We start from the raw sequence: 18,117 nt of genomic DNA on the forward strand, positions 1-18,117 counted from the left end.
CGTCCGGAGCCCGTGCCCCGCAACGGGAGAGGCCACAGCGGTGAGAGGCCCGCGTACCTCAAAAAACAATAAATAAATAAATAAAAAATAAAGAGAGGTGGGAGAGGGGAGCACTGAATGACTTCTCCAGCAAATGGGCTATTACCCCCATTCTGCAGATGGGGAAATCGAAGCACAGGAACGTGAAAAGGAGTGCCTGAGATCACACCGCCAGTAAGTTGCAGAGCTAGGATTTGAACCCGTGTCTCCCTGACCCCGAGCTGTGTTCCTTCCCCTCAGCAAGCTGTGTTGGAGAGCACGAGAGAGAGAGGCCCTCAGCAGCCCCAATGCACAGAGCCCCGCAGGCCTACGTGGCCCTCGCCGGCCTGTGGCTGGCCCATGGGCCCCCGGGAGTCCCTCTTTGCCCGCGGAAGCAGGAAGCGTTTGCCCAGAGTTTGGGGCCCAGCCGAGGTCTGGGGCCTGCAAACTTTTGAACTTGAGGAAGTCCTGGTCTGATGCGGTAATCCACCCCCTCAAGTATGCTAAGGCCTCTCCCCCGGTGGGTTTTACTTTTTTCCCGGTGACCTTGCTTTCACTAATGTATTACTTCTTGGTACGTTACCGTTACTAACTCAAAATCAATACCGACCTCCACATCTGTAAGGTTTTATCTGAAGGCAAATCTCTGGGCTGTCTGTCAGGCTGAGTGACAGCCATCCCTTCCTCTCCCCCTCTACCCGCCATGCGCGCCCCCCAAGCCCCTTCCTCTCCCTCTGCTCTAAATCAGTCCCAGCCTCCACCAGACTAAATCAATAAGGGGCCGGCCTCACCCCGCCACCTTCTGCCGCCGCCGGGGAGAGGCTTCTAGGTTTTGGGGGGTGGGGGCCGCGGGAACCAAGCAGCAGCCCCCCTTCCACATCCTCTGCTCACCGCCCCCTCCCCCGGGACGTGCCGGCGCTCCCCTACTTTAAAAGAAGGGGATGGGAAAAATGTAATTAATTCCCTCCGTTCCTGAGCTGGCCCCGAGGGCCTGGGACAGAGGAGGCTGAGCTGTGAGATCTGCACCCTCTGTGATAACCGAACGTGGCTTTGGGAGTGAGGCTGCAATTAGAAGGGGTGATCACCATCATCGGGGCTCCATGGCCAGGTTCAGGGTGGGTGAGTGGGCCCATGGCAGGATGCAGAGCGGGGAGGGAGGGGCAGGGGCCGAGACTGGTGAGGTCAGGACAGTGGACCTGGAGATGAGACTGGGGTTAGAATGAGGCCGAGGACCACGGGACCAGTGACCAGGCAGCAGGTGGGGAGCCCCGCCTCTGCAATGCCAGAAGGGGACGCTGAGGCCTCAGAGGGACAGCGGTTTCACCAAAGGCACTCGGCCAGTGAGTGAGTGCTCTGAGGGGCTTCCTTGTAGCATTGGGGGCCAGGATATCTGCATGAGCATCCATGCTCTGCCGCTGACTAGCTGTGACCCTGGGCAATTTCTTTAACCTTCTGGACCTCAGTTTTCTCATCTGTATAATGGGAACGATAGTAATTGTAGCTACCTATAGGGTTATTGGAAGGATTAAATGAGTAAATGCACATAGGATGCTTACGCAGTGCCGGGCATGTTATTTGTTCTCGGTAAATGTAAGCTCTCCCCCTCCTCTTCCTCTCCCCCCACCTTCTACCTGGATTAGATGGGACATGGTTTGAGACAAGGCAGACCCAGGGACCTCCTCCCTGTCAGGGACCCTGTCTTTTCTATCTCTTCTCCCCCATGGGGCCTGGCACACAGTGGGTGCTTTCTGAATGGAGCATCACCCTGCCTGCACTCTGGAAAGGGAGCAAGGCATGTGTCAGGTGGACTGGTCATACCTCTCTGGGGGATGGTCTGGGGAGGCCCAGTTCACGGCTTGCCTTGGTCCCCAAGGGTTCCTGAATGTGCTCATTTGTAGAGAGTGGCGAATCTATGAAGTCTCCAGCTAAGAAGCAGCGAGGCCCAGAATTCACACACCTGCACAACACACACACCGCACAGAGCAGCCCACACTGCACCTCCACAGGGACACACACCTGCATCCCAGAAGGCAAGACAACTCAAAACACCTCTTCTCCAGATCACCACATGGCTTTTCATCAAAACTCCAATAAACTGTCATGATAAACTTCACGTACGCCCACCTACCCTTCTTAAACTCATCAATGCACTTTTGTGCACATACCTGCACGTAAGCACATCTAAATACACACATGAAAGCTGGGAGGCACCTCGGAGATTGGCACATCTTCAGAGATGGGGAAACGGAGGCTCAAAGAGGGGCAATGGTTTGCACTCGGGCAGAGTTGTCCCCGCAAACTAGCAGCAGTGAAGCCGGTCCTGGGGCTCACGATGGCCACCCCTCCTGCCGGCAGGCTCCGGTTTGGCCCCCAAATGACTGGCTGGCTTGGCACACTAAGCGCTTTGATCTCCAAGCCTCAGGTCTGACTGCAGCCCTGCCTGGTCCACCCGCTTACTAACTCATCCCCCTGACTTCCACAAGAGCTGAGAGGGGCATGTTTGGGGGACAGCCTGTTCCCATTGTCAGGGAGAGAAGGTAAGGGCACAGCTTGCCAGGAATGGAACACAATTTCCGTCTGCATTACATGAAATACGTCTCTTTGGACCACAGACTGTCCCAGGCTGAGGATGAGCCGGGGAAGCCCAGCTCATGACTTGCCCTGGCCTCTCAGGGTCTGGGGTCCGAAGTCCATCTCTGTGTGCAGATAAACCCCATAAGTGCAGGCTAAGAGCTGGGGAGAAGGCACAGGGCGGCTCCCCTGGGGTTTGTCTGCTCGGAGACTGCTTCTCCATGCTGGCTGCAAAGTGCAATCACCTGGAGAGTCTTTTAAAATGTTGATGCCAGGACCCCACCCCTTAGAGCTGCTGATTCGTTGGTCTGAGGGTCTGGGAATCGAGATTTTTAAAAGCTCATTCCTCCAATGATTCTAGTATGCTGCCAGCTATGAGAACCACTGCTCTCAGATCATCACCATTATTGCTACACACACAATATGACTACACCTCCACACCCACGTGGGTGAAATCACCGGCATGCACACAGAATACACACAGACACGCCTACCGGGATAAGCACGGCATTATACAGACAAGCCCACATGGACACACGAAGAATGAGACATGTGAACAACTGCCCGCCCCTACGCCATCCACACGCTTCACAGATGTACACGGGCAAACAGACCTGCACACACCGCACACCGCAGACACACGTCACGCAAACGCACACCCGCCCATCCCGCTGCCTGTTCCCAGCTCCACGCTGGGATTCGTGCAAGCGAGAAATCACCCACCCAGATAGCCGCCCACCACCGCTGCTCCCCCTGTCTCGCGCTCAATTCTCCGCTAAGAGGATCTGGGCCCCCTCCCCTCTCCCTGCCTCCTGTGGACAGCGGTAATGGGCTTCGGGTGCCGACTTTGAGCATCCAAACAAGATTTCCAGCAGGTCTCCCTGTCGCCGCCCCCCACTTCGCCTTCCATCTTTCTGCTTGTGGCCCTCGCCTGCCACACCCTCCACCAGCCACATCTGACACAGCCGCCCCCCCGCCAGCCAGGAGAGCTGGTGCCCAAGCAAGCATCCCTCCCCTGCCCGACCCCAACCCCAGCCCCCTGACTCCTGTTCCCCTCACGCTTGTCCCCGCCCAGTCTTCCATTCCAAGGCCATTCTCTCGCATGAGCACAGCACCTTACAGTCTCCAAAGCCATCTCCCTTTAAGCCTCAGAACCATTCTATGAAGCGCTGTTACCCCATTTCTCAGATGAAGAAACTGAGGCTTAGGAGGGGCTCACCCAGAATCACCGAGGGGATGAGTGGCAGCATTGGGGCAAGAACCCTTGACCCCTGACTTTTAGTCCAGTACTCTTGCCCTGCACTGGCCGTGGTCTTCACTTTCCATATGTGGCTCTGGGGCATTCTTAACTCTGTGTTATGTGTGTGTCGTGTGTGTGTGTGTATTATACGGGAGCATATGGGGGATATTGCATGTGTGAGACTAGTGTGGATGTGTGCGCATGCAGGTGCACGTGAAAGTACTGTGTGTATGTATATTTGAATTCTGTATGTGTGTTTGTGAGTCTGTGTGTGCATGTATGTGAATATGGTGTGTGCATGTGTGAGTGTCTCGTACGTGCACGCATGTACACATGAGAGTACGTGTGCAGGTGTGAGTTCTGTATGTGTGCTCCTGAGTTCGTGTGAAAGTATTGTGTGTGCATGTGTGTGAGTATCGTTTGTGATTCTCATGTGTGAGTGTTGCGAATGGGTACAGCACGTACGTCTGGGCACATGTCCAGTCTGCCCCTCTAGTTGATCACACCAAGGGCACACACTGGGGCTTGGGGGCCTCAGAAGCTCAGAGGGCACTCGGGCAACAGCTGGTCACTGACTGTCATCTCTGGCCAGGAGGGCCCTCCCCACCGCCAGAGTCCACCAGCTTCTCTCCTCCCTCCACGTGGAGTTCCACAGACCGGACCCGAAAAGACTCAGGAGTCAGGCTCTGTTTGATTGGAGAGGAAAGCAGGGAGGATAATTTCTGCAGAGGAAGGATTCAGCCAAGACTGTGGTAAGAACCTCCTGGTGTGTGAAGGGAGACACTCTGAGAGACGAAGCCAAAAAAGGGGCATCACTGAGAGAAAACTTTCAGCCCTGCCATGGTCCCCCTTTCTGCCCTGGGCACAGACCGACCTTGACCTTGGATTTGACCAAGAGCTGCCAGAGGCACATTTGCTGTGCTCATCACACAGTAGATGTCTAACAGATAGTTTTTGAGTGAGTGAATCCATGAATGAATGAATTTACTTATCTTTTATCCCCAGCACAGGGCCTGGCACAGAGTTGGGTGGATGAAAATAAACAGAAGGTCCCTCCTCTCCCCTCAACTCAGTGGGTTTCAGAGCCCCCTCCTCACCCCAGGGGTCCTTGCCGGCTTAGCTAAAGGCTGTTTCGAAAATGGGGGGGTGCACAGAATGACTTCCCACTCATTGTCCAAGAAGTTAAGACTCTCTCTCTCTCTCTCTCTCACACACACACACACATTTCCAGTGTTTGGTCTACAAGATGTCAACCTCCAAATATCTGGAAACATCTAGAAGCATCTAGAAACACTGGTGGGGCAGGGGCTGACTTTGGCTTCCCCCTCCCTAGGCGGATCCTGGGTTGGCCCAAGTCTGAAGGGGTCTGTGCCAGGATGGGTCCAAGGGCTCCTGGTCCCTGGCGGGTGCTGGAGCTGATGGGGTGCAGTGGGATTCAGAGACCAGTTCTCATGGCGTGATAATGGCGGATGGGGATTAGCGCAACTCCGGTCTCAGAGCGGCGGTGGGGTTGGAGAAGGAAGGGGCCGATCGCCGGGAAAGATATGACTATTTAAAGATAATGATTGCATAAATTTAATTAGCACACTTTCACGCGGCAAATGGCCATTTTGTAATTAATGTATCTGGCCTTACTAAGCATGAAAGATCCCATCTCCTCCCCCTCCCCTCCAGCTCCCCCTCCTCTGCGGCCCTAATGAAAGACAGAGAGCAAGTGACAGAAACAGTTTGTCAGTGGCTCCAGGTGTCAGGGGCCTAATTGGCTGAGCTGAAGGGAGGAGGGGGAGCTGGGAGCGCTGAGAGGGGGAGGGAGGGGGGCCTCCTTGACTTTGGCCGGGCCCAGGTTGGGAGAGGAGGAGGGGGACAGGGTGGCCTGGGCTCTCGGGCCCCCTGGCGCGGTGGGAGTGCTCCCCCTCGGTAATTACCAGAGACGAGGACGCAGATTGGCCATGGCAGGGAGTGAGTGGTGGCAGGGAGGCCTCGTTAGTACCTGGGCAGACAAGCTGGCACGTATCACAACGCGTTAGGGACCCACGGCCATGATGGCTCAGGCCCTGCTGGTCCTCTCCAAGGAGCAAAGTCCCTTCAGTGGAAAGAACGAGTGAGAAAAAGGAACAAACCTCAGTGTCCTCTTGCATAAAACAGCCCCTGGTTATCAAGAGGCTCACAAGGAAACCTGATCATAGCCTTCCATAATTAAGCACCTACTACGTGCCAAGCACCTACTATGGGCGGGCAGCCCTGCCATTCACTCCTTACCACAGCTGTCAGAACAATGTGGATTTTCATCTTTCTAGAATTGGAATGCATTTCACCATCCATAGCACGTTGCTACGGCTGCGGTAGCAGTGACACCAGCTGTGTGCAAAGGTTTGGTTGAGGTCTTCTGAGAAGATCAAGAAAGGGCCAGCATCAAATCATCTTAGGTTCAATGAAATATGGGTATTGGCTGTTCCGTGTTACAGCTCAGGAAACTGAGGCTCAGGGGAGCTAAAAAAAACTCACCCAAGTCTGTACAATCAGGAAGTGGTGGACTGGGACTTGAACTCGGAAGGTGTAACTCCAAAGTCAATTCTCTTTCCAGCATCTACCTCCGGGACCCACTGCAGGGTCAGCTTGGCACCTTTCCTACACGCATGGTACCACCCCCTGCAGGCTGCCTAAGGTGCTTGCCCGGGCCCCACAGGGAAGTCTCTTTGTTAGGCGGGTATAGCAGTCAATTGCAATAACGTCCCCCAAAGTTAGAGCTGCCTGGTTTTCTTGTAGGGTGAGCAGGTAATGGGGTCGAGAGGGTTCCAGCCGCCATGCCTGACCTTTATGCCGTGGCTGCCTTGATGGCTGTGTCCTCTCCCACCTCTCTGAAAATGACCCTCCACCGGCTTCACCAGCTGCCCTCTGCCAGCCTCAGCCGCCAGCCCCTGCCCCAGCCAGCCCAGCCCCTGCCCAGTTTTCTTGCAGGAAGGCAGGGCAGGGAGGCCTTGAGCCAGCCTCGGCCGGGTGGAGCAGGGCCCAGCCAGCCCTCTCCCGGACCAAATTCAATTTCGAAGTTTAATGAGTTTGCAGAGGATCCGGGTGAGCTCACTGACGCCACTCCTTGCCGGCTGGGTGGTTCCGGCCCGGCCACCGAGCGAGCAGCGGCCCGGGCCGGGAGAGCCCTGGGCTCCATCGAGAGTGGCGGGGGCAACGAGTGAGTGAAAAATGTCAGAGCAAATTGCTCTTGACAGCGTTAATATCTGCACCTCATAGCAATAATTACATGTAAATAAATAGCAAAATCACACTCAGCTGGAGGCAGCTTGGCGAGGACAGACGCTGCTAAGGACCAGCTGGGGACCCGGGATGCTCTGCTCCATCCTTTTCTTTCCTTCTTAGAGTCTCTGCTCCCCCCTCACCCTCAACCAGATTCTTGCTGCAGCACAGAGCAGGGACCTCAAGATCCCGGCCACCCATAGTAGAAATGGAGGGGGAGAAGAAAACATGTGGGTCCCCCTGTGTTCTCATCCAGCCTAGAGGAACAGCTGGACCAAGCACCCTCCCAGACGCTTTCTCTCCTCTCCCCCTGAGCATATTATTCCGTCTCTGGGTCTCTATAGAGAGAGGCCTCTGAAATCCACATCTCTGCCCTGAGCTCTCTCCTGGGAAGCCCCCTGGCCTTGACCTCCACACATCTACCCTGATCCAATCCTCCTCCTGCACTCCCTGTATCTGTCTACGATTACATCAGCCTCTTGGTCACCCAAACTCCACAGTCCAGTCATCTTTGCCTCTCCCTCAGTTTCAACATCCATGATGTTGCATGGCGTCATGTACCATGCCAAGTCACAAGAGAACATGGCACAACTTCCTGGAGTGTCGACTTGCCCTGATGCTAATTAATTTTATTGTGACGGTCAACAAATATAGCTCCACAGTGGCAAAGCATGCAAAATGAGCCTGCATTTTAAAGCTACTACATAAAAATCTGTTACAACCCACCCCCAGGGCCGTGGGGGAACACACTTTGGACTTTGGAGAGAACTTTGAGAAGCCCAGTGTGCAACCAGAGCTGCCTCTTGCTGCCATGTCTGGAGGCTTCTGGGTTTGGTTTTGTTCTTTTGTCTGTAAAAGCAAGGACCACGTCTCATCCATGTCTGGGTTCACAATACTCAGCAAAAAGCCTTCGGAGGTATTTGAGGGAGGAAAGAAAAGAAACAAAAGGGAAGCAAAAGGCTAGGAGGAAGGGGAGGAGGGAAGACAAAGGCATCAGAAGGTAGGAGATAGGGAGGAAGCTGCCGCCCAGGGAGTTGACACTCTCCAAATGAGCCCAGGGATGACAGGTAGCTGGATTGAACTCGGGGTTCCACTCTCTCCTCCCCAGAGGGACCCTGTTCTCCGGGTACCCAGCCTCCCTCCCACTTCCTGTTTGCCCTGTAGGGAGTTCCGAAGAGTTAGGGCTCCCCTGCCCGGGGAGAAGGAGCTCAGAGGGCCGGCCCTCCAGCTACTTCACCGCCCTGCCTGCCTCGCCTGCACAGGGAAGGCAACGCAGGCTCCATTCTTTGCGAAACAAATATCTTCTCCGGAGCAGCCCCTGCATCCCACACCATCTTGTTTAGCTCACCGACTAATCCACTTATCGAGGATAAAGCGCCTGTGAATCCCCATTTGATAAAGGCAGCCACAAAATTAGCAGAAACGTGCCCACGGCTCCGATGTACCAAACAACAAGAGTCTGGGGACGGTCACGGAGAGATGCTGTCTCTTTGCAGGCCCCAGGCTGGGAGAGACGAGGGAGGAGACAGCAGCTTTCTGCTGGTGCTGCGGGCTGGGAAGGCGATGCCCTGGGTTATTTGAGAAGGGGGTTGGGCAAGGTGGGGTAGGAACCAGAATGGAGTGCCCACCCCATCCTCTACCGCATGCACCCCAATGCAGCCGGTTTCCCAACTCCCAATACAATCCAACTCCGTGACCCTGTGCTGACTGTGCTTCCGAAGGTAACCATCTGTAATGCCAGCTAACAGGATTCAGTGCTTACTCCATGCCAAGCAGGGTCCTAAGCATTTCCCGTGTTAACCTATTTTCTCCTCACAACAACCCTGTGAAACAGGTACTGCTGTCATCCACATTTTATAGATGAAGACACTGAGGCCCAGAGAGGTCAAGTCATTTGCTCAAGATCACACAGCTGGTAACCACCCATCCCAACTGGAGAGTTATTATCTAAAGCTCTCCCATTTGACCACGACCAATTTGAACTCAACCTGCATCTCCAACTGTGGTCCCCAACTCCGACAGAAGTCCCCAAGACCACCTGGCAGTACTGCCAACGATCCATGGTCCCCTCCCCTGCCACTATGTATAAGAGCCTTCAAATGGCTGAAGCCTGTATGCCCCCTCCATGGTTTGATGACTGTCTAATTCACCCCCCGGGGTCACTGTCAGAGCCAAAGTTGTTCTTCTATGCCCTATGTCCACCTTTAGTGCTTCTGTTATCAGGGCTGTAGGGTCCTCCCAGCAGGCTCCCAGAGGTCTCTCCGCTTTGCCCCAAGGGGTTCCAGGCCTTTTGCTGACACAGCCTCCTAACCATGGCTGCAGGATTATGAATATCACACAGATGAGAAAACGGGGAATTGCATGAAAACTCAGCTCATCTGAGTTTAACTGGCTCCTCTGAGGGTGGCTTTGAGGAAGGGTCAAGGAAGAGGGAAAAGCAGGAGGGGATTCTGGAAGGTTCGGTCCCTATGCTGCCCACACACCCACCAGCTCTGGCTTGGGGAAGAGGGGCAGGTCCCAGGCCTTGGGGGTGGGGACATTAATCACAGGGGAGCCCCTGTCAGGGTGGCATCTGGAACTAAAGGGAAACACTCATCAAAAGGCCAAGACTTTTCACCCTGGGCTCTGGGGGCTTGGAGACCAACCACTGCCACACCAGGAGGCCAGGGCTGGGAGGAGGGCATCTGGGGTTCAGGCCTGGGCTTGAGAAAAGGTCCCTGCCATGGACACCTGGACCATGGGGCAGAGAAGGAGCATGGAGAGTAGCTGGGCTCTGGCAGGTTCCCATGTCCCACTGGTCCTTGGCAGGAACTCAAGGTAAAGATCCTTCCCTCCCCAAGCCCGCACAGCTAGGAGGAGGTGGGGCTGGCGTTCAAACTTGAGTCTGACTGCAGAGCTGGGAACGTGTCTCCCTCAAGCCCTCTGCACCTTCCCTCCTCCAGCTTTGGGGTTCTCCCTCCTGTCTCGGGTCCCTGTCCCCACCCCATTTCTATGAGTTCATCTCCCTCCAACTGTGCCTCTGACTCTCCATCACTGCCGTCAGCCCGGCCTCTCCCCGTTTCTGCCTTTTGCTTCCTGTCCCAGTCCCTGTCTGAATACTCTCTCTGGGTTGCTCTGCCTCCTTTCCTTTCTCTCTGTCTTTCTTCCCATTTCTGTCTCTTGGTCTCTGGGTGTCTCTCTGTTTCTCTCTGTCTCTCCTCTCGTCCTGCCTCTCTCCCTCTGCCTCCGCCATTCTGCATATCTGTCTGGACTGACCTCCCTTCTCTCCACCAGCATCTCACACCCTGATTCTCTCTATGCGTCTGTGGTGCTGTCTGTCCACTTTCATGCCTCTCTGCCCTCCACTCCTACATACCTCCAACAGGGGGCGCCTCCCAAATCAGCCCTGGAGCCTAGTGTGCCAGAAGTGAGGCCACTAGGCCGGGAGGCCAGGCCAGCACCCTGGTCCAGCGGGTTGTCAGCCCAGCACTGGACTGCAGGCTGGAGGAGCCCTCAGCCGACCTCCTCTGCTCCCCTGTTTCTTCCTCTGAGGGATTTTGGCGGCTTCCCTCCAAGGCCCCTTCCTTTCCCCTTCCTCTGCTGCCCAGGGTGGTCCATTCTGAGTCACTCAACGAGCTTATGGGGCATCTGAGAGCTGGGAGGGCATAACGAGGTCATTTCAGCCAGTGCTTCTCAAGCTTTCCTCAACATGGGAATCCCCTGGGAGCTTGTTCAAGTGCAGACCAGACCTGGAGAGGTAAGGGTTCCGTTCTGGCAGCCTGGCACAGAGGACCGAATTTAATCTCTGGCATTGGGCAGACCTGGGTTTTGGATTCCAACATTGTCCCTTGCTGCTGACCTTGAACTTTGCCCCGCTGACAATTCCAGGCCCTCAGGGCTCAGTGAGGACCAAATAGCTAATGGGGGCAAAAGCACGTCGTTGACTCCTCTGGTTCTGAACAAATCGGGCATTTGTTGTAATTATTATGAACAGTAAAGGTGCTAGAGAAGTAGCCCCATTTCCTTGGGAGCCAGAGCAGGGTGGGACCGCAGTTGGGACAGCCGCTTCCTCCGGAGGCCTAGAGAGGGAGATTGGAGTTGGCTGGGGTGGGAGTCAGGATCCAGGGGGCTCAGGGAAGGATGCCTGGGCAGTTAGGAGTGGTGGGGGGCATTATCTGTGATAGGAAAGGGAAGGCAGCCCCTGGGGGAGGCTCAGGAATATCTGCCCCCAGGCATCATGTCTCAATTTCAGCCTGGACCGTCCCCTTTGTGCAAGGCACTTGCCAGGGCTCTCATGGGACCTTAATCCTCCGATGCCGCAGGTCACACCCCGGTCTGGCAAGAGGGTCGCCCGCGTGCTGAGCCTCTACGCTCTCTGCTGGCCCCCAACAAACGAGCAGGATGGAGGGACAGGAGCCAGGCAGGGATGGGTCTCCCTCTCCCTGCCTGGTGCTCGATCCTTGGAAAGGTTGCCCAGGGCTTTGTGTCAAAGCAGGGATTGCCCGTGCCACTTGGAGCAGAGGCAGAGATGACTGTACATGCTGTCCACGGACCCTCTGGAAGGATCCGGCCATTGCCACACCCACCGTGCCCGCGGAAAAGCCCGGCTAATCCCTGACTCTTTCTAGGCAGTGAGAAGTGTGGAGGGCTACCGCAGGTGTCTCTATTATAAAAGGAGGCAGTGGGTTAACTACTTCAAGGGAGCCTTCCAGCCCGGAGATCGCTGGAGAGGGGTCTCAGTTCAATTCAAACAGCCCTGCCCCTGAGTCACTTCCTAAAGAAAGGGGGTTGAGGGTCAAGGTGCTGATGCGATGTTGACAAGGTGAAGGCTCGCTAATCCGGTGCTTTGGATGTGCCAGACCTCGCACCAGCTGCCTCGGAAGGTGCCTTCTTTAAAATATAGATTCCCCCTCTCCCACAGCAGAGCTACTACTGTATTGACCTATCAGGGTGGAGCCTGGGAATTTTGATTTTTAACAGGCATTCCAGATCATTTTGATGCACAGCTTTGGGAACCACTGACTCTAATTGAATCCCCTACCGTTCTAAGAACCCACTCTCCAAGAGTCTTGACAAAACCAGATCCTGCCTGCACCCCCAGAGATGGGGACTCTGCCTCCCCATGACCTCTGGCCCCTGCCATCACCCGGATCATGCTGGCTCTCTCTGTCCCAAACAGACAGCGCCCTGGGGCTGTAGGCTGGCATTGTGAAGGCGCCCTTTTGCTCTCCCTTTACATAATCTGACCTCTTGTCACCTCCTGAACCTCCAAGGTAGACTCCAGCTTGCCAAGGAAGGTGGTGGGAAAGCAAAGGTGGACCTCCAGGTGGTCAGTCCAGTCCAGCCTAGCCTGGCATCCCCGAGAAACATATTTCTCTTGTCAGGTGGGTGCGAGGGCCACAGATACGTCCCTACCTCCCCACACCCTCTTGTCCGGGGCATCCCCTCCTCTCTGGAGGCTTCTGGCTCCTGGTTTCCTTGCATTCTTTGGCCAAACTAACTGGAAGGTCTTTGAAGGCAGGGACCGTGGGGCTGGGCATACGATAGATGCTGTGTCCAATGCAGGCCCACCGCTGTTTACCAGACCCCTACTATGAGCCAGGCTTTGTGCTGGGGCCACGCGCCCCGAGAAAAGCCCGGTTCTTGCTTTAAGGGGAGAGAGCAGTATCCAGAGAGTTAGAATTCAGAGGCAAAACTGCTACCCTGGGAAGGAGTGCGGCCACCCAGACTGGAGGACGGGAAGCTTCTGAGAGGAAGTGAGGAGGGCTTGGCTAAGCGATGAGAAGGGAGGGTGAGAACATCGCAGCAAGTGCATCGTTGGCTAAGAGGAGCCACTGAATGGAGGATGGGAATGAGGGAGGAAGCCCTCACTGGAGGCGCTACCAAGCAAGGAAGTGCCTGTCTGCGGAGCGCACTCGCTCCCCTGGCCCTCGGCCACCGGCCACCAGCCACCGTGCGCGCGTCGGCTGGGCCGGCGGAGGCAGAACCCGCAACCGCAGGCCCCGCGCCGGGCCCGGCGTTCCGGGCGGCGGCCAGGCTCGCTGCTGCTTCCCGATCTCAGGCCCGGGCCGCAGGAATTAAGCAGGCCGCCGAGCCCGAGCGCGTCCTTATCTCGGGGAGACAGTTGTTGGGAATCACTCTGACTGAGTGGTTTTGTCTCCCCGCATTTTCCACTGTCAGGCGGCCTCGGGCCATGGATCAAAGGCGCGCGGCGGCGGCGGGGGAGGCGACGGAGCGCGGGGAGGGGCGGCCGCGCGGATCCGGCCCGATCCCCCCACCTCGACGCCCCCGCCCCGACCCGGGTCGGGGTCCGCGCCCAGTCCCTGCCTGGAGCCCACCATCAGCGGGCTGGGGAGGAGAGAAGGGGAGGAGAGGGAAGACAGGACGGGAGGGGCTGGCGGGAGGGGCAGAGGGCGAGGGGGCGGGGAGGGGCTGGAGAGGGAGAAAGAAGAGGTGTTTTCGGGAGAAGCCGGGAGAAGAATGAGAGAGATTAGGGGGAGGAGAGTGGGGGAGGGGGACTGGATTTGAGAGAAGGAAGGATGGAGCAAAAGAGGGTCGGATGCAGACGGGGCTAAAAGGGGAAAAGGAGCGGGAGAGCTGGGGACTGGGGGGAGGAAACGGGGAAAGGAGAGAACAAGGAAGCAGAAGAAAATCAGTGCAGAAAAGAAAGCAGCGGTTAATTTCCCATCAGCTGGGCCCAAGAGAAAGTTCTGGGCTGAGGGAGGGCACACGGAGAGGAGACTGGCTGGAGGAGGTCGGGGGAGGGCAGTCTGGCTGCGCAGGGCTCGGGGTGGAGACTGTCCTCCCTCCAAAGAAAGTGCTGGCCCTCGTCACTGAGAAGGAAAGGGAAGCAGAGAGTGGTGGTGACTGGCCACAGGAGCTGGGGTGGCACTCAGGCCTGACCTTCCAAAGGTCGCTCGCGATGCCTGGGGGACACTAGCCCAGGTCTCGGATACTCCCAGAAGCCCCCGGAGAGGAGCCTCCCCTGCCTGTTTCCTCCCCATCAGCCCCAACCCCACAGCAGAACTCCCAGGGGCAGCTCGAAATACCTGTCCCAAGCCCTTGAAGGTGTTGGAGAAATGTTCCCAGCTGGGGCTAGGGCCAGCAGAGAGAAGGGACTGGTGGGAGGGTCTGGAGAGAGCGGGGAGCCCCGGGGCTGAGGCTGGGGCAGGGCAGGAGGGTAGACAGGGAGGCAGGAAGGAGCAGGGGAAATCAAAGGTGCTGAGAAGAATTAGTTGGGGGCCTGGCCCTGCACCAGCTCACTGTGTGGCCTTGGGAGCCCCCATCTGCAAACAGCTACCCGGCATTGCGCCAGATGCCAACCTTTTCTGCATCTATGGGCACGCTTACTCCTCAGACTGGTTCTACGAGATGGGAACTATTTATTAGCCCCACTTTACAGAGGGGGAAGCTGAGGCAGAGAAGAACCTGTTTGGAAGCACCCGGCTAGGAAGTGACGGTCCTGGGGACCGGGCACAGGCCCAGGGATTCCAGAGCTGGTATCCTGACGCCTCTCCTCTCCTGCCTCTTAGGGAACTGGGAAGAGCCGAGATCAAAGAGTCTGGGGCCCTCAAAGATCTCACCAGCGAGTGGGAAACAGGCCATTTTTGTGACATGTACTGGCTAAGAGCATGGTCACTGGGGTCAGGCAGTCTGAGTTCAAGTCCAGGCCCTGACACTTGTTGGTTCCTGACCTTTTGGACAAATTGTTTAAACTGCGTGCTGCCACTGTCCACCACCTCATTTGTAAGGCAGAAATAATTCCAGGCCCTCCCCTTCCAAAGGAGATGTTATGAAGATGAAATGGAATAATCCATATAATGGGCTTAGCACAGCAGCTGGCCTGTGGTATAAGGGCTCAAAAAATTGAACCATTATTATTATTAGTTAATACTTGTCTAGCAATACGGGTACTTTTAATATACTGATAAAATGTGATAAATGCACAGGGAAAGCACAACTAACCCAGCATAAGGGGGTGCAGGAAGGCTTCCTGGAAGGGACCAAGTCTTTAAAAGTAAGTAAGAGTGAGTCTGAGATGATGACAGGATGGTGGAGGAGACCCAGGCAGAGAGAGCAGCAGGTACACAGGCTTGGAGGCAGGGGAGAGTATGGCCCTCTGGGGACCCTCAAAGTCACCCCTGCCTCTCCTATCTGGGTACATGCCTGGCCTCCCAGGTCCGGCTGCCCTGCCATCCCAGAGGCCTCCCTCCTGCTGGGGACCCCAGGGACGGACCTGAGCAGTTCTGAGTCAGCCTGCTGTATTAAATGCTAATCTCTCTCGTTTTCTTCCCCTCTATCTGCCGGACTGTCTCGTTCAGAGCCCCCAGCCCCGCGCTAATCAGAAAGAAGGACAAATCCGCTATTTGCATTCTTTCCCACCAAGCCAGGCAGTCTGCTTGGCTAAACCCCCAGCCTGTTGGGAAGCTCACCAGGCCCAGGCTGGGGCCCCAGGAGGGTGGAGAGGAAGGCTGGCCCTCACCCAGAGACCTAGAGGCTGTGACTCATGTGCTCATACAAAGAACCCACGGGAAGCATGGACTCTAAGCAGGAAGGTTCCTGACTAGAAGTTGGTCTCTCACGTTCATTGCACCGATAGGGAAACTGAGGCCCAGAGTGGAGAGGCATCTACCAAGGTCGCACAGTGCGTTAGAAGCAAAGTCTGGAGGGAACTCAGATCGCCTGACTTTCCAGCCAGTGACCAGGCCTGGCCTGGGCTGGCCGGACCTCCGGTCCCAAAAAGAATGGCTCATTCAATTTTTCCCTTTTCCATTATGGTTTATTACAGGATATAATGTAGTTCCCTGTGCTCTACAGTAGGACCGTGTTGTTTATCCATCCTATATATAATAGTTTGTATCTGCTAATCCCAAACTCCCAATCCATCTCTCCTCTCTCCCCTCACCCCCAATTTCTAATTAGGGCAGGGAGAAGCAAAGAGGGAAAAACTGTCACTTATTAATCTCTTCCTCTATGCCAGGCATAGTTTTAGGTATTTCACATGAATAGTCTCATTTATTTCTCAAAATCCTACAGGGTGACCAGTATTGGCCCCATCTTCCAGATGAGGAAACTGAGGCTCAGAGAGCTCATGTAACTTGCCTGTGGTCACGTAGCAAGTAAGTATAGAAGACCTGGGATCCAAAACCTGGTCTGTATGATCATTTCACTCAGCCCATGATGTATCTGAATTAGACACTGTTTTAGCATTTGCCATATTATTTGCTGCTGTCCAGTCCGCACCAACCTCTTACCCCTTCCCTTATTTTCCACTGAGCAAATGCTACCTTGCCCTTTGAGACTCCTCCTCCAGGAAGCCTTCTTTGACAATGCCCTCCCTTTTCCAAACCCCTCTGCTCTTCCTATCCTGTCTGACCAGAAATCCCTCTGCTGTCAATAACTGATCCTCTCATTGCTCTTTGGTGGTGAGCGGGGGTAGTACTGTCTCCCCTAAAACATACTTGGTAAGAGCAGAGACAGCCATGTGTTATTTCTTTTTTTGCGCCTCCCTATACATTGTGTTAGTAACAGGAGCTAGACAAATGAATCTGAAGGCAATTGAACATACTAACATTCAAACTAACTGATCAGCTGCCTCAAAAATCTCTTGGGTGCGGACCACAGCTGTGTGTGGTCAAGCCTGCTATACTCCCGGGGGTTCACCAACACTTGCTGGAGGCCTACTATGGGCCAGACACTGAGTTCTGTGTGTCACTAGAATGAATCACCACGCACACAGTACCACTGCCTCGCCCGTGGTCCTACTGAAGACCTTGGTCCCTGACATCAAGTGGTGCGTGGAAACATCTAGGTCTCCTCTTTCCCACTTGTTTATGCCAGGCCTTACTCTGCTCATGGGGAGGGGCAGAGGACAGCTCCTGCCCACATCTTCTCAAGGTATAGGGTCTTGATTGCTATAGATGTATCAGTAGTGGACAAAAAAGAGGCCCAGAGCATCCCTTGAGGGCAGCCCTCAATCCACAGCCCTCGTCCAGACTCAGGGAGATGGGCTCAAAATGCCATCTTCCCAGAATCCCACTCAGTCCTCTAAGGAGAAAAAGCCAGGGTTGCCCTCAATGGTAAAATGACCCCAAAGTTGGGGACTTCCCTGGCTGTCCAGTAGTTAAGACTTCTCCTTCCAGTGCAGGGGGTGCAGGTTCGATCCCTGGTTGGGGAGCTAAGACCCCACGTGCCTTGGGGCCAAAAAACCAAAACATAAAAAGCAGAAGCAATACTGAAATAAATTCAATAAAGACTTTAAAAATGGTCCACATCAAAAAAATCTAAAAAAAAAAAAAAAAAAGACCCTAAAGTCACCCAGAAGCCAGGCAGTAAGCCAGGCCCCCCAATTCCTAGCAGGGCCTGCCCATAAGCATGACCCGCCTCCATCACCAGTATTCTGGAAAGTTCCTGATCCCGGTCTCATCTTTCTGGCCACCACCCCCTCAGTCCCCTCCACCCAGGAAAAAGGAGTGAGAAAGGCAGAGACATAAACACGAGTCTGTTTTCGCAGGAGATGAGGCTCTGCCCAGGCCTCTCCCTGTGGGCTGGAGCTGGGCCTCTGATTGATGTGAGCAGGTGACTTTGTTTGGCCAGCCGCCAGCGGGGAAATAACTCAGCTTTTCCCACTGAGGCAGGTTAACCATGGACAAAGGCAGAGCTGGATATGAGAGCAGGCTCTTGGCAGGTCTGTCCGCCCAGGGGCTGGAAGGACTGAGGAGGCCTGGGACCCCACGGCTGATTCTCTGAGCCTATAGCTCATCCTCGTCCTGGGGTGGGCCTGGCGGGGAGTTATGGGGGAGGGGCACTGGGGGGGTGCGGAGGCCTGATGAGGTAAGTGGACGCTCCTCACGACCTCCAATTGGTACCCTGATCAGGGCTGTGACTCAGGCTGGCAGATGTGGCTGGCTGATGTGGGGGAGGTCTGGGAGCTGGGCTGTTACTGGTGCAGTGAAAGCCAGTCAGGGAGGGCAGATACTGCCAAAGGGCATTTGGCTTCAAGTCCAAGAAAATCTGGCCACACGTTCTTGGTCCTTTCCACAAGCTGACCCCTGACCCCA

The 18,117-nt window shown here is 55.4% G+C and overlaps 1 protein-coding gene across 3 annotated transcripts in view; it reads right to left on the bottom strand.

Annotated features, from left to right (window-relative positions):
• PAX7 (paired box 7) overlaps positions 1–18,117 on the bottom strand; it is a 102,389-nt gene that overhangs the window by 11,939 nt on the left and 72,333 nt on the right. The window contains exon 8 of one of the 3 annotated variants that reach the window (XM_007104607.3): positions 10,580–10,598. The exons of the other annotated variants lie outside the window; for them this stretch is intronic. Within the exon in view, the coding sequence (XP_007104669.1) occupies positions 10,580–10,598 (19 nt within the window). The remainder of the gene's footprint in view (positions 1–10,579; positions 10,599–18,117) is intronic. 3 annotated transcript variants of the gene reach the window in all.

The sequence above is a fragment of the Physeter macrocephalus genome, chromosome 3 (assembly GCF_002837175.3).
Source record: "Physeter macrocephalus isolate SW-GA chromosome 3, ASM283717v5, whole genome shotgun sequence".
Lineage (NCBI taxonomy): Eukaryota > Metazoa > Chordata > Mammalia > Artiodactyla > Physeteridae > Physeter > Physeter macrocephalus.